This window comes from Schistocerca gregaria, chromosome 6 (assembly GCF_023897955.1).
Source record: "Schistocerca gregaria isolate iqSchGreg1 chromosome 6, iqSchGreg1.2, whole genome shotgun sequence".
NCBI lineage: Eukaryota > Metazoa > Arthropoda > Insecta > Orthoptera > Acrididae > Schistocerca > Schistocerca gregaria.
In genome coordinates, this window is record NC_064925.1 from 131,588,732 (window position 1) to 131,615,556 (window position 26,825).

The following is a 26,825-nucleotide window of genomic DNA, read 5'->3' on the forward strand; positions in this document are numbered from 1 at the left end:
TTAAACCACGGTGGGTCCATTTCCATCCTTAGTTCTCTCTTGGCACATATTTCTCGATACGGTGATTTACAATCTGTTTAAACTTTGCCCACAATTCCTCTATATCCATCATAATGGAACTAAATGAAGTCCATTCACAGTTTAAGTGGGATCCAACCCTGCTTACCTGCTCTTTCAGAAAAAGTACTCTCCTAACCTTTTGGATTGATTTATTAACTTTAGTATCCACTATCACTATGAAGACATCATGATCACTAATACTTGTCTATACTGACACCGTCAAGGAGGACAGGTCTGTTTGTAGCAATAAGGTCTAAACCATTTCCAATGCATGTGGACTCTCGACCTAATTGCTCAAGACAATTTTCAGAAAATGTGCTCAAAAGTATTTCACAAGACTACCTGTCTGTACCCTCTGCAATAGGCATCCCAGTCTATATTCAGTAGGTTAAAGTCACCTCCAAAAAAACTTATAAATGTTCAGAATGTAGCAGTAACTACAAGTTATTTTGTATTTTGAGTGTAAAATGACTTGTTCCACATCATTACAATTTGTCATACAAAATGATCTATGGAACATGAAACTAACTAACTATTGCATGATCTGGATATTTCCACACTACTGGGTACAGACCTTCTTTGGATGACTTAAACTCTCATGATGAATTAGGTGGCCAGAAAAATCAGCCAACAATTAACTTGATTTCACCTAGACCAGTTGTACGCCTCCAGTAACTACACTGTCAACAATCAGATTTGGTTGCAAGAGAAACAGTATTTTTGTCAACTGCAATCAACACTCCCCCTCCTATGGTGACTAATCTGTCTTTCCGATATACATTTACTACTTGCTAAATATTTCAGCCAGCTAATATTTCAGTGCTCTCAGTCCTGAGAATAATTCGAGCATGACAAATTTCCTGGGGGGCAATAAATTCAGAAACTTTGTTAGGAATACTTTTGCCAATTTACTGATACAATTTTGATAGTCGAAGTGTCTTTACTCTGAAAGCAATCCGATTCAATTATCTGCATGTCAACTATCAAGTGCTCATCACAGTACTTACGACCTCCTAGCCTAAAATAACCCCACACACATTCCACAAGTACTCTACTACCAGAGTTGCTGTTTCCTTTGTGTAGTACACCCCTGCCCTGACTTGACCTATCACGTGGAATCCTTCGATTCTCCATTCAATAGTGCAGGTACAAGAACTACAGTGAAGACTGTCACACAGTTGATGAACCTCCAGCTGAGACCCTCCACTCGGGTCCAAATCAAAGGACCCCGATCAACTCTGTGTACACTGCTCCAAATTGCAAGCTCTGCTTGCACACCATGCTTTAGGCCAGCAGACTCTGCTGCTTTCACCAGCCCCCCATATAAACTGAGGATGGATTCAGAACCTGAGCATGAATGGATCTTGCACACTTCACAGCTTCAAGTAAGACCATTTCCACAACTCGAAAGAAGCCCCAGACCAACATACTCAGTACAAATTGGATTTCTTTCCAGCTCTGAATGCTATCTTTCTACAGGGCTCCATAATGTGCCTAACACCGAAGTTCTAGATAACTAGCTTCCCAGTTCCCCCCCCCCCCAACCCCCCCTCGATCCTCATATGCCTGCTTGAACCCTGCTTAAAGAGCTTCTCCATCCACCTGTCCACTCACAGAGTGAACGGGCGAGGCCAGACACTCAGCCTGTACATAGACTCTCCACCTTGAGCGACGCAAACATATTACCGTGCACCATTCCCCCTGTGGTGGTGAGGATGGATCCATCATAAGGTACAATGAAAGAAACCTCAGCATCAGAGCCCGAGGGTGAAACAAGTGACATTTTAAGTGTCCCATGTGATGTGCCAGATTCTCCGCCTCCACTTGACTCCAAGGAAGCAGCCTGATCATGGCTGACAGTGGCCAAAAGCACCTCCTGCTGTTCATGAAGTGCGGCCAGCTGCTCCTGCATCCACACACTAGCATGTGCACATCCCAGCATGACTAACTTGTAAAACATATAGGCACACAAAGAAACCTAAATATCCAACTCACTATCCTCATGATGTGTCACCAACAGATGCTGGTGCCTTACTGGGGCGTGTAGCTGGCTTTTCAAAAGAAATAACAACTGTGCTACAGGCTGCATGATCTACACTTTACAGTTTCTAAAACACAAAACTAAACCTCTTAAATAGAGAGCCACACAAAGAATTTAGGAATTAGGCTATGAAGAAAATACAGAAAAAGCTAAATAGGTAACCTGCTCCTCTGCTGGTACTTAATAGATGACAGCTGGAACCTGACGGAATGACTGGACTGAACAAATGGTTGCTGCTCTTCAAAACAAACAAATGAATTAATGACAACTCCACTTCAGACTGCCTGAATCTACACTTCACAGTTACAAAACCAGGTATGGAATTTAAGAATTAAACTACAAAGAAAATACAGAAAAATTTAAACACGTAACTTGCTGCTCCACTGGTGTTTTGTTTTGTTTTGTTTGTTTTATGGCACAAAAACAACTGAGATCATAAGCACCTATGTCATAACCTTAGAACACCAAGAAGTAAAAGAACTTAAAAGCAACTACATATTGAGCCCAATCAACAGAAGGAAAATGAGCTAAGAACAAGGACTTCCTTGTGTAGAGGTGTCAACCATAGATTAAATGCCATTCGCCACATTGCTTTGGTGGATAAAAAGTAAAACACGGTCGACAGCCTGTACGTTGCTTGCTACAACAGCCGATAACTCAGGCAGAAAACATATATAAGAACATAAGTGGTTAAAAAAAGGGCATTTGGGCAAGAAATGGTGAACTGTCAAAGCCTGACGACAATGGGTACAAACTGGCAGAGGATCACCTCTTAACAAATGGCAATGGCTAAAATGGCAACACATAATACACAACTTAGCCAAAATGACCTCCTCGCAACAAGAGTGCCAAGATAAGGTCAGCTAAGCTGCGGGGAGAGGCTCAATTCCCCAGAGCTTGTTCCTGTGAAGAGAAAACCAGTGGTGATGCCAAAGTGACACTACCTGCGCAGAAGGAAGGGATGGAAGAGCTAGCGGACCAGGTAGGTGGATTGCAGCCTTGGCAGCAGCATCAGCAGCTTCACTTCCCATCAGACAGATCTGACCAGAAACCCACATAAACATCACAGTGGCTCCCTCAACGGAGAGCACCTGGAAGCTTTCCTGGACCCATTGAGCTAGGGGATGGACTGTGTACAGCCCAAAAAGGCTCTGAAAGGCACAGAGAATCGGAGCACATGGCACAATTAAAAAGCCTATGCCACTGGGTGTACAGAGTGGCCTGATAGAAGGTGAAGAGCTCTGCTGTAAATATTGAGCGGTGTTCTGGAAGCTGACTGAAAGTGGTTGGTGACATTGACGAAGACACACCCAAAAGCACAGTAAGTCTGAAAGCTATCACTGTACATGAAGGTGCTATTGCTAAGTTCCATGTGAAGGTCAAGAAACTTACAACAATAGATTTAATTCAGATTGGTTTCCTTAGGAAGTGAATGCAAGTTGAACACAGGCTGCCACACTAAGCCAAGGTGGTGAAGGGGTCACACCTATCGGGAATGTGGTGGGTAGCATGAAGTTAAGCTGCCTGAGCAATAACTGAAAGCGAACTCTGGGATGTAACAGAGAAGAATAACGCAGGCAATATTAGCAGTCGAGGGAGTCATCGAAGAACGAGACATAGGATGGGTTGCCAGGCATGACAGACAAACAGCATGCATTTCCACTGAGGAGCACATCACACCAGTATAACAGCAATAGTTCGGCAGCTTCCGCATACTCTCAATCGGGCTAGTGGCCAAACAGTTTCCACGATGGTGGATTGTATTATGATGGTGAAAGGTGGTCAAATGTGCATAATCATAAACAAAACACCCTTAGTCTGGTTTCAAATGGACAGGGGCTCCCCAGGAAGTACCGCTTAGAACACTTTGAGAGACCAGGTACAGCGTGCAGCCAGGTAGGACCAAGGGAGGACCAAGAAAGTTTTCTATCAAGCATGAGCCCCAGGAATTTTGTAGTTTTAGCAAATGGAAGAACAACAGACCCAAGATGTAAAGAAGGAAGAAGTAACTGATTGCACCACCAGAAATTCATACAAACTGTATTGTCAGAGAAAAAGCAAAACCAATGTTTATGCTCCATGAGTAAAGACGATCGAGACAGTGCTGAAGATACCACTCAAGGAGACAAGTCTATGGATAACTCCAATAGTTCACAAAGTTGTCGACGAAAAGAAAGCTGGAGATGCTTAGGGGGGGGGGAGGGGGGGGAGGGGGGGGGGGGACAGGCCATAATAAGGTTAATGGCTATAGCAAAGAGTATGATGTCAGGACGGAGAAAGTCATAGGATAAACCTTAAACTACTTAGCTTGGCAATTAAAGTGATGCAGGAGATGGCACTAAAATGTGAAAGAATTGTGTGTTTAACAAAATAAGTGGAGGCTGGGAAAAAAATAGATGTCAAATTTATGAATAAATTGGCAAAAGATGATTGGGTGAAGGCCCAGCAGCGTAGTGAACTGTAAACTGTTAAATGCAAATTTGTAAATAACAATGGAATTATTATATGCAAGTAATATTAGTTTGCCACCATTGATGCCACCTCCCCCTATACCAACATCCCCCTTATATATGGTCGGTCTACTGCTGAACATTTCCTCAGTCAGCATCCACCTGATTCCAGACCTATGGCATCTTTCCCACTCACGTTAATCAACTTTATACTTACCAACAACTACTTCACCTTTAAGGAGCAGACATACAAACAGATCAGGGGTATGGGCCATGGGAACCAGGATGGCTCCTTCCAATGCCAACCTAGTTATGGGTCACTTAGAGGGGGCTTTCCTGGGATCCGTAAGTCTGGTTTGGCTTAGATACACTGATGAAATCTTTACCATATGGACTCATGATGAAGCTGACCTTTTAAAATTCCTGGAATCTCTGAATACCTTCTCCCACTTACATTTCGTATGGTCCTTATGTTGATCTGATCCTCACTGAAGACCAGCTACACACTTTTGTCCACATTAAACATACTAACAAACAACAGTACTTACATGACAGTTGCCATTCCTTCCATGTCAAATGTTCCCTCCCATACACCCTTGGCAATCGAGACAAATGTATTTGTTTGGATGCAGACTCTTTACAGCAGTACATCACCATTCTCACCTCAGCCTTCAGTGGACATAATTAACCCACCAGTCTAGTTCAAAAACAGATTTCCCAGGCCATCACGTCCAATCCTGGCACTGCTGATCCCTTCAAAAAACAACTTCGAAGCAAACCACTGCTCGCTCAGTATTATCTTGGTCTGGAATGTATTAATTAGCTGCTTCGATAAGTTCGTGACTTCCTAAAATCATGCCCTGAAATGAGATCCACTCTGTCTGAGATTTTGCCCACCACACCTAGAATAGCTTTTCATTGGCCTCCAAATCTCTGCAATATTCTTGTCAGAACCTATGCTTCTTCTGCACCCATCTCCCTACCCTATGGTTCCTACCCCTGTGACTGTCCCTGCTGCAAGACTTTCCCTATACACCCTCCTACCACTACCTATACCAGCCCTGTAACTGGCGAAACATATAGTATCAAAGGGATAAAGACACGTCATATACCAGCTGTTATATAAACACTGTTCAGCCTTTTGCATCTGCATGACTACCACCAAATTATCCGTTAGGATGAATGGGCATACGCTGACGGAGTACACTGGCAAAACACAATAATCGTCACAGAGCATGGACTACAACATGACAATCATGACCTTGGTGCCTGTTTCACTACAAGCATCATCTGGATTTTTCCCCCAGACACCAGTTTCTCAGAACTCCAAAGGGTGGACTAGCACTCGAACATGTCCATGGTTCTCGCCACCCATCTGGCCTCAATTTACATTAATTCCTTCCATATCAGCATTTCTTCACAGTATCTACTCTTTTCTTCACCCTGTTTTAGTTTTCTACTGCTTTCATTGTCCTACCTATCTATTTTTCACCACTTCCCTCCCACTTCTTTTATGTACAATGCACTTAGCTTTTCATTCTTATTAGCTCATGCACGATGTTCAAGACGTAATCTCTGACTTGCATATTACCCTATCTTCCATCTTTAAGCTCTCAGGTTTTCAAATCTCGTCCGATGCAGTCCCCAATAGTCAGTCTTTCCTTCTCATCCCAACTGTCTAGTCTCCCCTGACCTGCAGTTCTGAGCAGCTTTTCCAAAATCTACCCTTTTTCCCTGGACCTCTCCAATCCTTTTACTTCTCCCCTCTCCCTTCCCCTTCAACCCTTCTGCCTGAAGAAGGAGCCACTGGCTCCAAAAGCTTGCCTGATTATAATCTTCTTTTATGGGTGTTCTGCCACCACTTGGTGAGTAGATTTATCATCTATCCAATTAAATTATTTTTTCAAAAATGGATGGTTTCTGGAGTATCGATGTAGATGTAGATACTGCACACACAACTGTTTATAACGAATACAGTTTGCCATTATAGGCTGATGCTTAAAAATGCAGAGAGCACATCTCCATGCACGAATCACATCATAGCACGCCTTAGTCCACCAGGGGACCGGGACACAGCACAATGAAGATGAAGTGCGAGGCGAGGAACATTCTGTGGTGGGAAGGATAACATTCGCATGGTACTGTATCTGGTCATCAAAAACTTGGGAAATGTTGTTCATTGAAGGTCGCCAGGGAGGAATAAAGCCTACAGCTGGCCTTAGAATGCTGCCAATTGTGCTTACACATAGCTTGGGCAGGAGTCAGCAAACACACAGTACACAAGAAATGGTCAGTCACATATGTGTCAACGAGAATTGACCACTCAAGATGATGGACAAGCTGGGCAGTGCAAAATGAGAGGTCCAAACGGGAACAGGTGTGCGTAGAATCTGAAAGGAATGTGGCTGCTCCAAAGTTAAGACAAATGAGGTTGAGTTGATTGAGGTCAGCCAAGAGGGGACCTCTCTGACTGGTTCTGGAAGATCCCCAAAGTGGGTTTTGTGCATTAAAGTCACCGAGCAGTATGAAAGGATGAGAGAGTTGATCAACAATATGGAGGAAGTCTGCCCTGGTGACACCAAATGACAGAGACATTGCAAAGAGAAAAGGTGAAATGAGGAAGGATAAAGCAGACTGTGTTCAGTGAGGTCGTTCAGTAATGAGCATCATTCTGGATGAGCAACATGACTCTCCCCATGAGATAGAATGCCATCCTTGGGGGGATGGTCAAAGCGGACCAGAAGGAAATGCGAGACGTCAAAGGGGTCACAAAGACACAATTTTGTTTCTTGGAGGCAGAGAACAAGTGGGCACTGTGAATCCAAGAGCAACCATAATTCCTCCTTGGTGAGTCTAATGTTGTGAATGCCCCTTGGAGAAGGGTCATAATGGGGACTAGGGTGGAAGGAAACAAAGTGTAGTCACCTCAGCTGCTGCTGAGTGCCGGTCTTTGAAGACTGGTTGCTACAGGGTGCAGAGCCTGAAGGTCCTCTTCCACAAGTTCAAGTTGGGGAAGGAGAACGTTTGCCTTTGTTTGATTTCTTAGAACCTTTGTGGTTGGCAGATGAAGACTCAAATGTTTGTTGGCTAGAGGGACATAAAAGGTCTTCGGAGGAGTATTCCTTCTGTTCTTTCCAGCCTGCCAGTCATGTAGCAGGTGATTTCGTCGCTAGAGGCAAAGATTTGGTGGCTTGTTGTACAGCTGGAGGAGGAGAAGGAGATGCGGAGGATACTGTGATACTGCACAGTTGTACAACTGCAGTGCTGAATTTGAGATCGCAAGCCTTTGTGGCCATGTCCTTCATAGAGCAAGGCGTAGCAAGAAGGGTGCTGTAAGTGCCACATGGTAGAACAGGGGGCTTTTGAATAGCCAACAACTTGCAAGCAACACGGTAAGGCTCATTTTCCTTCACCCAGATCTCCTGGACATCCCACTTATCAAGATACATGGGACGTTCTCAGGATGAGGCTGAATGGTTGCCACTGCAATTGATACAGTGGGGAGGAGAAGGAGGAGGAGGTCGGCAATCACCCTCGTGAGCATTCCTACCTCAGGTAACACATTTGGTAGTGTTTCAACAGCACAGGTGACTGTGGTTGTAACGCTGACACTGGCAGAAGTGCATTGGGTTTAGAATGTACAGTTGGACTGTGATGACTTCATGGCCTGCTTTGATCGTACTCTATCAAACATGAGAAAAAAGAGTGTATGTGGGCATTAAGGTTGCACCAACCTTTTTCACCAATGGACTGCAGTGACGCCCTGATCAGTGAGGTCAGTTTTGCATTCTCCCTCGGTCAGACTATCAAGCAGTCTAGTGTAGTTAACACTATGCAAAGAATTCAGCACTCGGTGGGCCTTGACATGAACAGGACAGCCCTGGAGGGTGAAGCTGCAAGCAGCTGTTAGGCTTGAAAACCACAACTGGTTACCAAAAGCATTGTGCAATTACGTAAATGAGAGCATGATTCCACAAGGCCTGCAACTGCATCAACACCTTTCTGAATAACAAACAGACTAACCATAGCAAAAGACTGACCTCCAACATGTGATACCAAGAGGAACAGAGGTGAAGCTGGCAGATTCTTGGAATCTTTAGCCTCATTCTGATTACATTTAGGAGACAGACTGAGATGGTGATTGGCTCATTGCAAGAAAATCGCCCTCGATTGCCAGCATCTCCGATGGGGTGCTCCTTCTAATTGGGGGCCCCATGAGAGGGAGGCTCGCCTGCTTTAGGTGACAGTTCACACCTCCTGAACTCTTACGACAGGGGCCAATTGGTAGTTTGGGAAAGTAATGCTCAGGGACTCACCCCTTCAGGAGCACACACAGAGGAATAATAAGCAAAGAGGAACGTCAAATGCTGAATTGGAGGAAGAATAGAAGATTGAGAACGAAGAAAGAAAGAAAGAAAGAAAGAAAGAAAGAAAGAAAGAAAGAAACAGTTGTGGGGCTGTTCTAATGTGAGGCTACCAAAACTTCACAACACATTCCCAAACATATCCCAGACATGTTCCCCAAGGGAGAAGAAAAAAGAATAACACGAGGACAGACATGCAGCACAAAAAGGGAAAAGCTGCTACAAAGGCTGGGGCCCGTGGTAGCAAAGCACAAACTCACAAAAGAGTGGTGAGTCCACTACGGGCTCTGCTGGTGTGTAATGGCTGACAGCTGAAACCTGACAAAGCCAACATAACTCCAAAACAAAAGAAAAAGGCACAAAAGTATTAGAAAGAAATGGCAAAAATAGTGAGACTTGAAAATGTGAGACTGTAAAAACTGTAGTGACAGCAAACCCACCAATCAGGAGTATGGGAAGGAGAAATAGAAAATATTTTGAGGTGAATATTGGCAGTTAATTGAAATGAAACTAATACCCAAAGGTACAAAGGATAAAAAAATAACAATAAAAACACCATTGACAGCATTGTATGCCCTTGGTGCCCCGTCATAACAACTAGTGCCTTGCAGTTCCATACTACTTCTATTTACATTCACCCCTCAGTAATGGAATCATTTTTTAAAATTAAATACAAAAAACTTGGACAAAATTTTCAAATACAGAATAGGGCCTTACAAACAACAACTAAAAATATTACTTAACCTAAGACGTATATGTTTAAACATTTACTAATTCTAGCTGCACCATTTTAGAACAGCTATCAATCCATTGCTAGCGTTAAAGAGGAACGCTAATAATTACTTCACTACCTTGTAATGGAACATCAGCCAAACTTAGCTTACACTTTTCAAGAAAAAATAAATGAAAAATGTGTTTTACAATACAGAATAAAATTTTACAATAAATTCCCCTAAACTATTGAAGAGAGAAGAGACAGCTGCGTGTTTTAAAAAAATTGCATACAAAAGAGACATGTGTAGTCAATAATTATTTAGTTAAAACATGAGAAGTTCAAAAAGAAATCCCTCAAACTAATAATAATTTTGGACATTCTACAACATACTTTTACAATATAATGCAACTACTTTTAATAGAAAATCTGGTACAGAATAACAACAATATGCAATATGAATTAATATAAAATGTTACTCAACAACCGAGAAGACATTGAGTGGCACACAGGCACATTTAAAAGAAAATTTAAAGATAGACTAAGTTAACAGACAAAGGATTTTGTCCAATAGGTTAGTATACTTTAGTTGTTTTTTGTTGTTGTGGTCCTCAGTCTGAAGATGGGTTTGATGCAGCTCTCCATGCTATTCTATCCTGTGCAAACCTCTTCATCTCCGAGTAACTACTGCAACCTACATCCTTCTGAATCTGCTTACTGTATTCATCTCTTGGTCTCCCTCTCGATGTTTACACCCTCGATAGTACAAAGTACCTTGGCTTACATATAGATAGCAAACTAAACTGGTCAAACCACATCTTGGATCTCTGCAAAAGGCTGAATTCGGCAACTTATGCTTTACGCATTATCTGCTCTTACAGAAATACGGAAACCAGTAAATCAGCTTATTATGGTTATTTTCATGCCATTATGGCATATGGAATCATATTCTGGGGAAATCAGCCACTTGCTAGGAAAGTGCTACCTGCACAGAAAAGAGCCATAAGAATCATGAGTGGAGCCCACCCTAGAGCCACATGCAGAAATCTTTTTTAAAGAACTTCAAATCTTCACATCCATTGCACAATATATATTCTCCTTGATGTATTTCATAAGGAAAAAAAGCCCCTCTTCAAACCTAATAGTGTTTATCATAATCATGATACTAGAAGAAAAGATGATATCCACTATGAGCATGCAAACCTGAGTAAGGTACAGAAGGGGGTCCACTTCAGTGGTTGTAAGATTTTTAATGCCCTCCCTTCACAAATTAAGTGTTTAGTAGATGATGAGTTCTCGTTTAAGAAAAGCTTAAGGCAGTTCCTATTGCAAGGGTCATTTTATACTATGGAAGAGTTCCTGAACCATGATGAATAGTACCCTAGTACCTGTACGGATAAGTCTCAGATACATTTCCCACTCTTCATTTGTGATCCTGTATATCTATTACTTGTAAGCATCTTAAGTTTTCAGTAGTATATTTACTGTATGTACGTGTATAGAGTCTGTAATACTTAACTTTGTAACATTTATTTTTTTGTGATTTTAATTTGTAATGGTAATCTAAGCCATATAATTTTAATATGAATAATAGCAATACTTACAAAATACCATAAAAAGTTTGTAAAACTGACACGTTCCATATCCTGTGATGTATTCACAACATGGATCACCGGAACACGAAATAAATAAATAAGTCTTCCTGCCATTACTAAAGTGGCGATCCCTTGATGTCTCAGAATGTGCCCTACCAACTGATCCCTTCTTCTAGTCAAGTTGTACCACAAATTTCTTTTCTCCCCAATTCTATTTAGCACCTCCTCATTAATTACATGATCCACCCATCTAATCTTCAACATTATTCTCTTAGCACCACATTTGAAAAGTACCTATTCTCTTCTTGTCTAAACTGTTTATCGTCCTTGTTTCAGTACCCAACACAGCTACACTCCACACAAATACCCTCAGAAAAGACTTCCTGGTACTTAAATCAATACTTGATGTTAATAAATTTCTCTTCTTCAGAGACACTTTTCTCACCATTGCCAGTCTACATTTTATATACTCTCTACTTCAACTATCATCAGTTAATTTGCTGACCAAACAGCAAAACTCCTTTACTACTTTAAGTGTCTCATTTCCTAATCTAATTCCCTCAGCATCAAGCGATTTAATGCAACTACATTCCATTGTTGTCCTTTTGCTTTTGACATTCATCTTATATCCTCCTTTAAAGACACTGTCCATTCCATTCAACTGCTCTTCCAAGTCCTTTGCTGTCTCTGACAGAATTACAATGTCACCAGCAAACCTCAAAGTTTTTATTCCTTCTCTCTGGACTTTTATTCCTTCTCTAAATTTTTCTTTTGTTTCCTTTATTGCTTTCCCAATATACAGATTGATTAACACCAGGAATAAGCTCTAACTGTGTCACTCCCTTTTCAACTACTGCTTCCCTTTCATGCACCTTGACTATTATAACTGCCTTCTGGTTTCTTTACAAATTGTAAGTAGCCTTCTGCTCCCTGTATTTTACCCCTCAATTTGAAAGAGAGTATTCCAGTCAGCACTGCCAAAAGCTTTCTCTAAGTCTACAAACGCATAAACATAGGTTTGCCTTTCCTTCACCTATCTTCTATGAGAAGTAATAGGCCAGTATTGCCTCACATCTTCGTACATTTCTTCTGGATCCAAACTGGTGTTCCCTGAGGTCAGCTTCTAACAGTTTTTCCATTCTTCTGTGAAGAATTCGTGTTAGTATTTTGCAACCATGACTTACTAAACTGATAGTTCGGTAATTTTCACACCTGTTAGCATACACCCTCTTTGTAATTTGAAATACTATATTCTTCTTGATGTATGAGAGTATTTCACTTGTCTCGTACAATTTGCTCAGCAGATGGAAGAGTTTTGTCATGGTTGGGTCTCCCAAGACCATCAGTAGTTTTAACAGAGTGTTAAAAATGTGGGAATCCAGGGCCTTGTTACGACTAGGGACTTTCAGTGCTCTGTCAGATTCTTCATGCAGTATCATATCTCCCATCTCATCTTTATTTATGTTTTCTTCCATTTCCATAATATTGCCCTCAAGTACATCACCCTTGTGTAGACCCTCTACATACTCCTTCCACCTTTCTGCTTTCCCTTCTTCATTTAGGACTGGTTTTCCTGGAGTCTCAATATTCCGTCAGGTAGTTATTTTTTCTCCAAAGGTCACTTTAATTCTTCTGTAGGTGCCATCTATCTTTCCCCTACTGATATATGCTTATGAATCACTATATCTGTCCTCTAACCAGTCCCACTGTGACGAAACAAGCTGGGATACATATGCCTCCCTAAAATTCTTTTTTTTTTCATTTCTGACTAATTACCATTAACATACATGAATATAATCTGTATTTTCATATAAGAAAAAGGCTGGCCCTCAGTTTTAACGAATATAACACTACATCAAATTTCATGTTTAACCTGTTAAGTGGGTAGTTTGCGCGCTTCTTCCACAGTGGGTAATATACGCCAGCACGCCCGTTCGTGGTGGTGCTGCGCACTGTTCTCACGTTTTCCTTCGCGTTTTCATTGTTGAATTTAAATTTATATTGGGTGGAAATGAATGAAATATATTGCAGAAGTTAACAAAACTGTATTTTCACATTATTACATATCGTTTTCAGTGTGATATATTTTAAAACAAGGTGCTGCACACAAGGAAACTTCGCATTCTGCGCACCAGTATGAAGTCTCTTTGCGAAGGCCTTTTCTCGTACACACCACACACCTCCTTGTTGGTCTTTTCTTCGTTGTGGGTGGCAAAAGGTATAGAAAATGCCTTGCTGTAAGGTGTGTTGATTTTGGTGTTCAACAGTTCACCTAGACTAATCAGGAAGCTCATTCTACTTTGTTCGCTACCATGCTTCCTGTACAGAACGTATGCATTGTAGCATGCAATGTCCAACAAGTGGTGGAAATGCTTCTGATAGTATTTTTTCAGCCTGCTTCTGGCCATCTGGTAACTTTGTAACTGAGAATCGCACCTATCCACCCCCCCCCCCCCCCCCCCCATATTCTTGTTGAACCACAACTACGTCTCTTTTGTTTTTCCATTTCATTACCATCTACTTGCCTTTGTACCCTGTTATGTACTCCCCTTTCTTCAGTTTTTCCTTTTTTTACAAAGTCAGGGAACCCCTTCCTGTCTTGCCGCATTGTGCCGACAACATCGGTGTTATTGCTGGTTAGTTTGTCCACCAAATCTGTACTGGTGTACCAGTTGTCAAGATAAATACAGTGGCCTTTCCTGAGTAGATCGTGTGCAAGCTACAAAACAATTTGATAGGTTATTTTTTCATCTGGATAGTGGCTACCATAATTAGTGTTTTTTCCAGTGTAAACAATAAAGTCCCATACATACCCGGAACTGCTTTCACAGAGTTCATACAATTTGATGCCAAATCTGCTACGCTTTGACGGAATATATTGCTTCCATACAAGCTGTCCTTTCCAGAGCAACAACGATTCATCAACGGTGATGTTCCTTTCTGGCATGTACACTGATCTGAATTTACCCCGCGGATGCTCCATAATGGGGTGAATTTTGGGTAGTTTTCTGCTGATAGTGCCTAGTGGATCATATGAGGTATTGTCAGCAAAGCGGAGGAATTTCAATAGAAGATGAAACTGCTTTTAACTCATCACGTTCCTGAAGAAAGGTGTATCAACTGATTCCCTCTTTGAAAAGTACATTTTGTGGTCTGGTTTGTGAAGAATTCCTTGAAGTACAAGCATTCCACTGTGAACCCTGGAGCATGCTGCTAAATTGAGATGAGAAGCTATGAACTGTTCTGCATATAAGTTCGTCTGTTCAGCTATCATTGTGCACAAAGCATCATCCACAAAACACACAAAACAACTCATCACATTGTTTTGTTTTAAAGGCACAACTGTACCACTATTACCACTGAACAAATATTGAATACGGACTGAACTAGCACGCACAAATTAACTAGGTACCATCAGCTGCAGTAGTGTCTCATCATCAAATGTTTCTGAATCGAAGTCTCTGTCACTGAAATTATCGTCACTTTCTAAAAGCAGCTTCATCTCTAAATCTGATAAATGACTTCTTTTCGCCATTGCAAAAGATCACTCACTAACGCTGCGGTAAACACAGACGAAAAAGGCGCGCTTTTGCGGCTGCTTCACAGGACGCATTTTCTCGACGTGTGCTAGGGTGAACAATGTTGTAACTAGCATAGAACACATTGTGTTGCGTGACAAGAGCTGCCATCTAGTGGACGAAGCTCAACTAATAGCACAGTGTCAACGGCAGGCCGATAACTCATCATTCCCACTAGCTACTAGCCACAGAACACAGTGGACGGATATATCCATCGAACCCACTGTGCAATAGCAGAGCATGGACAGATATATTAGTCATGCCCACTTAAAAGGTTAATTTTCTGTGTGTAATTGATTTTCTAATTTATTTTGACTATTCCTAGTTAATACTTTCATTATAGGGTGAAATCAGTGATTGTTTCGTAACTTAAATTCTAAGCAAATATAAATTTTGTAATAATTGTAAACATTTGGAGTAACAGCTAATAGTATTCTTAAAGGATCTATTTGGCTCTATCTGAAAACATGGTAGCACAGCCAGCTCTTAATTAATTCAAGGTAATTTCCAGTTTAGTAAAAAGTACTGCTTGCGTAACTGTTAATTTCATGATTTAAACAAATAATACAGCTTAACCATTGTAGTAGAAGAAACTGTTAAAAAGACACAATTTATCGATTTATTCAGTTAATTTAATGAGTTAAGTCTTAATTGTGATTTCTGTAAATTACAACATCAAACGATGTGTAGTTGCAGTGACTATTATTGTGATAATATATAAGGGACTGATTTTTGGTCCCGACACAGTCAGTCCATGACTGAATTTCAGACGAGAAACCCATAATGGTTAAATCAACAACAATGCATCAAATCATCAATAGGCCATGTGTTAAAGCAATGACAGTGTCTGTTCAATGTATTTGAAAGACTGTGAAATGTGTGGTTAGGTTCTTACTGCTAGTAGATGTTCAACAGTAAACTATTGTAGCACTATGTGGATGTTTGCCTGCTACCTATTAATGAGGCTTGTTGAAAGTTAAACAATAATTAATTGGCCATATTAAATATGTATATTGGCGGGGGGGGGGGGGGGGGGGGGGTTGTTGACAGTGAAAGTAAAGAACTGTTAAATGTGAATGTGTACCTGTTGACTACATCATTTAAAGTAATCAGTGTTCAACTTCCACTCTACAACCTCTGGTTCTTCAGTTTATCCAGGTCCCATCTTCTTAAATTCCTACCTTTTTGAAGTTTCTTCAGTTTCAGTCTCCAGTTCATAACCAATAAATTGTGGTCAGAGTTCACGTCTGACGCTGGGAATGTCTTACATTTAAAATCTGGTTTCAGAATATCTGTCTTACTGTTATATAATCAATCTGAAATCTTCCAGTGTCTCCAGGTCCCTTCGACATATACAACTCTCTTTCATGATTTTCAAACCAAATTATCTATAATTAAATTATGCTCTGTGCAAAATTCTATTAGGCGGCTTCCTCTTTTATTCCTTTCCCCTAGTTCATATTCAGCAACTATTTTTCCAACTATCGAAAATTAAATTTTTGTTGCCTTTAACCTTCTGAATAATTTCTTTTATCTCATCACACATTTCTTCAATCTCTTCGTCATCTGCTAAGCTAGTTGGCGTATAAACTTGAACTACTGTGGTGGCTGTGGGCTTGATGTCTACCTTGGCTACAATAATGTGTTCACTAAGCTATTCATAGTATCTTATCTGCATTCCTATGTCTTTTATTAATTATTAAATCTGCTCCTACTTTACCCTTATCCAATTTTGTATTTATAACCCTGTATTCACCAGACCAGAAGTCCTTTTCCTCATGACACCAAACGTCACTAACTCCCACTACATTTGACTTTAACCTATCCATTTCTCTTTTTACAGTTTCTAACCTACCTGCCCTATTAAGGGATCTGACATCCACACACTGATCCATAGAATGCCAGTTTTGTCTCTTCTGATAACGACATCCTCCTGGGTAGTCCTTGCCCAGAGATTTAATGGGGGACTATTTTACCCCCAGAATATTTTACCTAAGAGGATACCATCATCATTTAACCATACAGTAGAGCTGCATGTTCTTGGGAAAAATTATGGCTGCAGTTTCTCCTTGCTTTCATCCGTTTGCAGTGTCAGCACAGCAAGGTTGTTTTGGTTGATGTTACAATCATCCAGACTGTTGCCCCTTCTGATGCCCCTGTTCAGGAACCACATGTTTTTTGGCCTCTCAACAAATAGCAGTCCATTATGGTTGCACCTACGATATGGATATCTGTATTGCTGAGGCACACAAGCCTCCCCACCAATGGCAAGTTCCATTGTTTTAAACAATGGGAACACCAGGTAGGAATGCCAACAACATAGGAAGAGACAGATTGCTACTTACTGTAAAGAAGACGTCTTAAGTTGCACACAGGCACAATTAAAAGACATTTGTACGAAGCCTTCAGCTACAGTCTTCATCAGCAAAAGAGAAACACACACAATTCATACACACAAGCAAGCATACCTCATGCACAAATGACTGCCAACTCTGTCAGCTCAGGTCATGGCAATCTGGCTCGAGTTGCTGGAGTTGGTGGTCACGTGTGCATGACATGTGCTTGCTTGTGTGTATGAATGGTGTGTGTTTTTCTTTTGCAGATGAAGGCTGTGGCCAAAAGCTTTGTTTGAGTGTCTTAATTGTGCCTGTCTGCAACTTAACATGTCTTCTTTAAGATGAGTAGCAATCTATCTTTTCCTATATTGTTGTTAGTCTACTTTTAAACATGCTTGTCTGCTGCTCAATGCCTTCTCTATGTGGTGAATAGGAACCTCTCCTAATTCATATTACTGAAAAACGTACGATCAAGACAAGCAGTGGACCACCTTCAATTTTCCTGAACTTCAAATCCTAACCACTATGAAGGGATGTTACACAGACAAAGGAATTAGAAAGCACTACGGAAATTTGGGCAGCATGGTATTACCTACAGCCAAAATAGTATCTGAGCAAGTGAGAGGGGCTGTGTGTGTGTGCGCGCGCACACACACACACACACACACACACACACACACACACACACACACACACACACACACAGTGGACACAGTGGTTAGTTATGATATGAAACTTTAGTTTTGGCATTATTAGCTAAGTTGTTGGCAGGTATGTGTATATAAAAGAGAATTGTGCAGAACACAGAAAGAAGTCATTGCCAGAATAATTTGCTAATTGCCACATGCCTTTTATGAGTTCAAAACATGTCACTCTTCTTCTTCTTCTTCTTTTTCTTCTTCTTCTTCTTTGCCATATCTGTCTTACAGAAAGTATTGACTGGATGCTGTCCATTTTTAACAACATCCAGGTTTCCAAGTGGTGATGTTCTTTCTCCTCTCTTTCAGAGTTATCTTTCCTTCAATGACTCTTCGTTACAGGCAATTACAGGGCTCATTCTAGAATATATCATTTTATGGCAAGTCACTATTAAAGATTTGCTGTCTATGTTTGTTTTTTAACACTGGCAGCTCATTAGATGTCATGCTGGAAAAGGAAGCTGAATGGTGTCCACATGTCATGACACGGATCATCTAGCTGATGGCTCTCTTTGATGAAGTCAGTTTTATTAGTGATTAGTGAATAGACTAAGTAGTGGTAGGAAGTGTTACAGAATAAGTTTAGCAGACAGCTAAAGTAAAAGAATGACGGATATGGGGATTTATTTATGTGATTGCATACACCTTCACCAGCACACCGGTCAGCACTAGGAAACATTGTATAACGAGCATTCAAAAAGAAACGAACTGGAGCAATAATTACAGAAACCAGTAACTGTATGTTAGAAGTATTGACCCTGGCTGTTGAGACACTTGTCCCTCTGTGACAAAGGTAGTGAATGGCTGTCTCATAAGATTCCTGGGGCTGTGATGTGAACCAGTTCTGCACGTACAGCTGGGCATTGTCGTCCACGAGTGCAGGAAAGGTTAGGCTGAGGTTCTTCTTTGACCAAGGTGGCCCCCTTCTGATTCACTTCCTGCAGTATGGAACAACAGTGAATGCCCAGAATTACTCCCAATCCTTGACCACACTTTGCCAAGCAATCAAATCAAAACAACCATGCAATCTCACCCATGGGGTCATTCTGCTCCACCTAATACAGCCAACACAGTCGCAGCACTCCTGCAGAAATTCAAATGGGAGATTCTTGGCCACCCTCTATACAGTCCAGATCTCTCTCTGTGATTACGCTATTTTTGATCCCCTTAAAAAGGCACTGAGGGGCAAATGATTCACCTCGGACAATGACATCCAGTTGTACATGTAGAACTGGTTCACATCACAGTCCTGGGAATTTTATAGACAGTCATTGATTGCCTTGTGTCACAGAGGGACAAGTGTCTCAACAGACATGGTCAATACTTCTAACATACAGGTACTGGCTTCTGTAATTATGTCTCTGACTCATTTCTTTCCAACGCCTCTCATATAGCAGGCACTGAACTAAGTGCACCTATGACAAGAGAAGACTATGACATGCCCTCAAGCTATGCACCGATAACATCCCCTGGGAAACATACATATAGGCTGCCACCGCCGACTGATCTATCTCAATCTCAGCCCTCAGTGCGTAACAACAGGACTCAGCTCGCATTGCACCTCAATACGTCGCACTGTGCTCTAGTCTTTCACAGTAATAGTCGTCACCTCGCACCTTAGCTAGCTAAAAGGGAACGTTAGTTATTGTGATATGGATAGGGACAAGATTCAAGAATTAGTACATGTTGACCGCTGTTAACCACAGAACTTCACTCAAGTCAAGTACTCAATTGGTTCCAGTAATAAAGTGTACCTGAACCACATTTGTATATTGTGTTGTAGCAAGAAGAAACTGGCCACTCACCTATCATAGCATCCTATCCTTATCCAGCCACGAACCACAAAACATTACAAGATGGCACAGCCCAACAATTTACATAACACTTAGATCATAAACACTGGAATTATACAGTACCTGCCATATTAAAACTAACACCTTGAGTGTCAAATACTCAGTATGGACCTAGGCATCAAAATATGGAAACTACAAGCTAACAAAATTTATTACCTTTATTGAAAGTGTATTATTTTCAGCAATCATTGTTTCATGCTTAGCTTTCAGAGCCTCCAGTTCTTGCTGTAAATGCTTCGATACTTCCTCCTTATCTTCTCTTTCATAGCGTTCTAGAATTAGCTTAGCTTGTTCTTCTTTCAACTGTTGATCTGTAATAACGTCCATTATATAAATCAGAGTAACAATAATAACATATTCAATCCATATATATCAAAGTGTTTGTTCAGAACAATTTCAATCATATGTCTTACTAACTGGTAAAAATTACTATGTACGTGAAGATCACTAGCTCCCCTAGTTATGGTTACAAGATCATACAAGTAATGGAAAACAAGTGACACTGGTTTCAGCTCAAAAGTGTGCAGGTCACCTAACCAGTCTAATTGGCATTTAAGTTTACTAATTTTATTTTTAATTTTAATATCTACCTGAAATGTTCAAATATAATTAATTGTGCTAAGTAGGATTGTTACTTCAGCGGAGGCTGTTTATTCCTGTGGAAAGTGATCTGTTGACATGCTCATTATGTATCCACTGTGGACAGCCACTAGGGAGCATGGGAAAGAAATTATGTTAACACCTTTTGGTCACCACATGGAGCATCGACTTCAGGCTGGACACACTCTCTGGCACTGGCTTCCAACTAGTAATGGCATGAATCCTTTCCTACATGTTTTTTTCAGACTTCGTTCCAATACACAGTTAACTTCATTTTATGACTGCGCAGACTGGTCACACACACTGGCACTGGCTTCCAGCTATTAATGACATGAATCCTCTCCTACACCTTTCTTCAGACTTCGCTCCAATACAAAATTAACTTTGTCTTATGGCAGTGCAGACTGCTTAACAGTTTCATAGCCCAACCGGGGCATGCCCAATACAATACATATATTGCTTTTTCTTAATTTTTAACCCACTCTTTCATTGGCAATAATCCCTTCAGATGCTCACATCCTCACTAACTTGTCCAGCCCCCCTCGGCACCTGTACAATAGTTTTCTGGGCTGCAAGGTTGATTGGTGACCATTTCAATGACATTTCACTCCTAGAGATAGGAGAGGGAGTGAGAGTGAAAGTGGGAATAAAAGCAAGAAGAGGGTGACAGTGATTGCTTGAATGCAACAGCAACCAATTGTGGTACATCAGTGAGTTACTGCCTGAGAAAAATTCTGTGGGGATAAAACACCACTGGCATGCCTAGGTGTAAGGACTGCCTTGAGCAGTTTTAACCAACATTTGGATACATATGACTTGCTGTCTGTCAGGAAGTGTAGAGAAGTGAAAAAAACTCATGAACAACTGAAAGTGACACCAATCTACAGGGTGTCTGGTAACTCACTTCCTATTTTTAAACAGTTATAATTTCTTCATTTATGAACCAATTTTCTTAGAGCTATTATTGTTAGGAGGTTGTATTTAACATTTTTTTCTTTTGTTTAAGTTGGAAAATGAAATGCTGTCTGTGTTGACTGTGGAAGAATGGGCCAAATCAGCAGCTTGTTATGAGGTCTGGGGATCTGTGATGCAAGTGCTAAAGTGGTGGAGAGCTGAACAAGGAATCCATACAAACCAAACAACACTGGATACAAAAATAGTTAAAAATTGCTATCTGAAGTTACTAACTGGGAATGTAACCGGTGCAAGATGATCAGGACAACAGAGAATGTTGACACAGTTCATGAAATGTTCACGAGGAGCCATATGAAATCACTGCGTCAAGGATCCCATGTAAGTAGTCTTTCACGTTATGCAGTTGCAACAATTCTTAAGAAAGATCTCGCTTTTACATCTTGGAAGCCACATTATGTGCAGTAATTGTTCCCTGATGACTGTGACACAGGAATCGTATTTGGACAAATTTTCTTAGGTTCGAATGATGATTGGCCTCAACTTTTTGAGAACATTCTGTGGACTGATGAGGCAGTTTTCCACGCTGGAGGATTTGTAAACAGGCATAACTGACATTATCTGGCAGCCAAAATCCCACACAAAAGTGCTAAAAAAGCATAGGAGTGTCCAATGGTGACAATATGGTGTGGTATCACATCATTCAAACTTGTTGGTTCTTTCTTTCTGAGGAACACAAAAAATGGCAAATGATACCTAGAAATGCTGAAACATCGTGTATGGACAGTAATTTGACAACGAAACAACCCACAGCTCCACTTCACGCAGAATGGTCCATCTGCATATTTTGCAAACAATGTCCACAAATGGCTGCATAATCATTTCCCAGGTCATTGGATTAACAGAAGTGATGCACATGCATGGACTGCCCGCAGCCTGATTTAATGCCTTGCAATCTTTTCTCTGGGGATGGGCTAATGAGGAGGTTTACAAAGGAAAACCACGGAATTTGGCTGCATTGAAAGCAGTAATATCTGATGTGTTAGCCAATGTTCCACCTAACATGTTGCAGGCCGCAGTCTCCCACGTACCAGTTCACTTTAAAAAAACAAATGCATAGAGAAGCAGGAACTAATGTGGAGGTTTAAAATAATGTTAAACACAACCTCAGGGAGTGCTGTTTCCAACAAAGATATATAGAGAAATTACAACTGTTTAAAAATAGAGAGTGACTTATCAGTCACCCTGTAGTAAAGTGTAGCACACCCACTTCCCCGCTTATAATGGGAGCAATGTAACAAAGCATGTGCTACAGGAGACACAAAATATCTGGGTGTCACCACTCGGAACTCCAGCAGATTCGTTGGAGTGAAGTGCAAGGAGTACAAGTCTTGTTTGATGGTGCCGGAGAAATAGGACTGATGGCCATAGAACAACACACAAACCCCATAATGTAACACATTGAGACAAACAAATATTAGACCACAATACATCCATTTAAGGAAGAACACTATGCAATTTTTGTGATGCACATAAATGTTCATGAACATACATTACTTTTATTTTCTGCTCATTTTGATTATTATTCATTATGTTATATGGAAAGTTGATAAACAGTTTCTTTGCCCAATTTTTGTAACAGCAGCGATTGGTTATCATATAAATACAAGCTATATTCTTAGCCTTTTTACACGCTGACTAAAGAAAGTTGAGGCCAGGAGCGTTACAGGAACATAGTATGTATTGCAAGGAAAGTTGCTACTTACCATATAGCGAGATGCTGAATCACAGTAGGCACAACACAACAAAAAGACTGTCACAAATAAAGCTTTCAGCCAGTAAGGCTTTCATCAAAAATAGAACACACACACACACACACACACACACACACACACACACACACACACACACACACAAGGGTGCGCAAATGCAACTCAAACACACAACTGCAGTCTCAAGCAACTAAAACCACACTGCGAGCAGCAGCACCAGTGCATGATGGGAGTGGTGACTGGGTGGGGTAAGGAGGAGGCTGGGGTTGGGGAGGGGGAGCAATAGTAGGGTAGGGATGGCACACTGTGAAGCGCTGCTGGTTGGTGGGGGACAGGGGAGAGATGGGGAGGCAGAGGGACTAGCAAAAAAAGGAGATAAGTAAAAAGACTAGGTGCGATGGTGGAATTAGCGCTGTTTAGTGCTAGAATGTGGACAGGGGCTGGATGTGTCAGGACAGTGACTAAAGAAGTATAAGGCCAGGAGGATTACGGGAACATAGTATGTATTGCAGGGTAAGTTCCCACCTGTGCCATCCAGAAAAACTGGTGTTGGTGGGATAGATCCGTATGACACAGGCTGTGAAGCAGTCACTGAAATGAAGGATGTCATGTTTGGCAGCGTGCTCAGCAACAGGATGGTCACTCTTTTCTTGTCCACAGTTTGTCGGTGGCCATTCATGTGGACAGACATGGTAGTCATGCCCACATAGAATGCAGTGCAATGATTGTAGCTTAGCTGGTAGATCACAGGGCTGGTTTCACAGGTGGCCCTGCATTTGATAGGGTAAGTGATGTTTGTGACCTGACTGGAGTAGGTGATGGTGGGGGGAAGTATGGGACAGGTCTTGTATCTAGATCTGTTCCACAGGTATGAGCCATGAGGTAAGGGGTTGGGAGTAGGGATTGTGTAGGGATGGACAAGTATAGTGTGTAGGTTCTGTGGACAGGGGAATACCACAGTGGGAGGGGTGGGAAGGATAGTGAGAGCAGGACATTTCTCATTTCACGGCACGACAAGAGGTAGTCAAAACCCTGGCAGAGAATGTAATTTGGTTGCTCCATCCTGGGTAGTACTGATTTATGAGGGAAAGTTCATCTGTGGCCAGACGGTGGGACTTTGGGAGGTGGTGGAGACTGGAAGTATAAGGCACGGGAGATTTATTTTTGTATAAGATTGAGAGAATAATTACGGTTTGTGAAAACTTCAGTGAGACCCTTGGTCTCGTCACTGCAGATGCGACAAGCATGGGTAGCTAGGCTGTATGGAAGAGACTTCTTGGTATGGAAAAGGTGGCAGCTGTCGAAGAGGAGGTATTGCTGGTGGTCAGTAGGTCTGATATGGACGGAGGTACTGATGTAGCCATCTTTGAGGTGGAGGTCAACATCTAGAAAGTTGGCTTGGTGGGTTGAGTACAACCAGGTGAAGCAGTTGTTGAGGTTCTGGACGAATGTGGATAGGGTGTCCTCACCATCAATCCAGATCGCAAAGATGACATCAGTGAATCTGAACCAGGTGAGGGATTTACGATTCTAAGTGTTTAGGAAGGATTCCTCAAGATGGCCCATGAATAGATTGCATAGGATGGTACCATGCTGTTGCCATTTGTTGCTGTTGGATTTGTTTGTAGATAATGCCTTCAAAGGAAAAGTAATCATGGGTGGGGATGTAGTTGGTCATGGTGACCAGGAAGGAGGTTGTGGTCTGAAACCTGTCAGGTGTTGGGAAAGGTAGTGTTCAATAGTGGTAAGCCCATGGGTATTAGGGATGTTAGTGTAAAGGGAGGTGGCATCAATAGTGACGAGCAGGACACCGTGTGGTAAAGGGACAGGAACGGTGGACGAAATGCTTGTTATCTTTTATGTAGGAGAGTAGGTTCCGGGTAATAGGTTGAACGTGTTGGTCTATGAGAGCAGAGGTTCCTTCGGTGGGGACACAGTAACCGGCCACAATGGAGCGACCTAGGTGGTTGGGTTTTTGAGAGATAGACTCTGGGGACAGGTTCTGGGATGGGTCTAACGATTTGAGGAGTGATTGGAGAACCTGCTGGATTTCTGGAACGGGGTCACTGTGGCAAGGTTTGTAGGTGGAATTATTGACAGCTGGTGGAGTCCTCCAACCAGGTGATCCTTGCAGTTCAAAACAACAGTGGTCGAGCCTTGGTCCGCAGGTAGGATTATAAGGGCGTGATCAGTTTTTAGATGGTGGACTGCGGTTCTTTCTGCAGATGTAAGGTTAGTTTGTATGTTGAGGAATTTGGAGAATGATGGTGTGGCAAGGTTTGAGGTTAAGAAATTCTGGAAAATTTAACGGGGCGTGATTTGAGGGCAGCGGGGGTGAATCACCGTTGGATGGAGGAGTGAACTGAGTTAGGCGGGTTTCAACATTGGTCTTTTGTTGAGTCTGATTGGTAGGGTTGGTGGTGAAAAAGTGTTTCCACTGTAGAAATTGGGAGAAGAAAAGGTCTTTAATAAGTCCTGCATGATTGAATTTGGGAGTAGGGCAAATGGTGAGGACTTTGGAATGGACTGATATTTCTATGGGGCTAAGGCTTCTGGAGGAAAGGTTCATGACTATGTTAAGGGTCTGTTTAGGTCCTGGATTCTGTGTGGTGGTGGGAGGGAGTTTTGGAGGGTGGGGTAAGTGTAGTAGATCTGTGAGACAGGGTTCGTCAGGTATGAGGGGATGTTGGGGAGGTTTGCAGGTTATTGTTGAGGTGGTAGACAATGGTTCTCCAAGGCGGGAGTGCATAGTAGGAGATTTTGCAGATGGAGAGAAGGTACTGCAAGGAAATTTGGGCTTGGTTGATATGGTTTTGCTGGACTATGTTGGTGAGGGCTAAGGATTGGCGAAATCTGAAGAGGTGGATGTCATTGTGGAAGGAGGGGTGACAGCCGGAGATAGGTAATTTGATAGTAAGGCCATTTGGGGGGATTCCACGAGCCAAGCAACAATGCATGAACAGTATGTGTGACTGGTTTCTGGCTAGGGATAAGGAAACATTTCTGTACTGACACAGATGGAAGGTGCAATGATGCATGGTGGTGGAAAAAATGTGAAAAATTACTTAAATAATGTAGAATTACATCTGGAAAAATTTGCAAAAATACATGCAAATACGTGTGAAAAAAGACAAGAAGGATGAAACAGATGCAAAAGGAGGGAACAAGATGAAATCAGAGGGAGCTGACAATAGCGAAAGGCGAAAACACAAAGATATCAAAGAAAAGATATATAACTGTAGGTAGCAGGTCTGAGGGTGGATAAGTGTGAAGAACAGCAAATGTGACTGGATGAGGTGGAATTAGTGGGTGCGAACTGGGATAGAATGAAGAAAGAGTGGGGGGAGGGGAGGGAGGAGTTCAAAGGATGAGGTACAAGATCAGATGGCACCTATTCAACACAACAAGCCACCTTCCTAGAAGTTGACCTCCATTTCATAGATGGCCGCATCAGTACCTCCGTCCACATCAAACCAACTAACCATGACCAATACCCCCCACTTCAACAGCTGCCACCCGTTCCATACCAAGAAATCCCTGCCATACACCCTTGCCATCTGTGGTTGTTGCATCTGCAGTGATGAGCGGTCCCTCTCAAAATATACCAAGGGTCTCACTGAACCCTTCACAGACCATAATTATCCTCCCAAACTTGTACAAAAATAAATCTCCCGTGCCTCATCTTTCCAGTCTCCCACCACCTCCCAAAGTCCCACCGTCCAGCCACAGAAGAGCATTCCCCTCTTAACTCAGTACCATCCATGACTGGAGCAACTGACTTACGTTCTCCGTTAGGATTTCGACTACCTCTCATTGTCTCCTGAAATGAGGAATGTCCTGCCCACTTTCTTTGC

General features: G+C 41.8%; 1 protein-coding gene across 6 annotated transcripts in view; it reads right to left on the bottom strand.

The window, feature by feature from the left end:
- Positions 1–26,825, bottom strand: part of LOC126279088 (coiled-coil domain-containing protein 186-like) — a 183,766-nt gene that overhangs the window by 107,947 nt on the left and 48,994 nt on the right. For all 6 annotated transcript variants that reach the window (XM_049979546.1, XM_049979545.1, XM_049979550.1 and 3 more), the window contains one exon: positions 19,844–19,998. In XM_049979546.1, the coding sequence (XP_049835503.1) occupies positions 19,844–19,998 (155 nt within the window). The remainder of the gene's footprint in view (positions 1–19,843; positions 19,999–26,825) is intronic.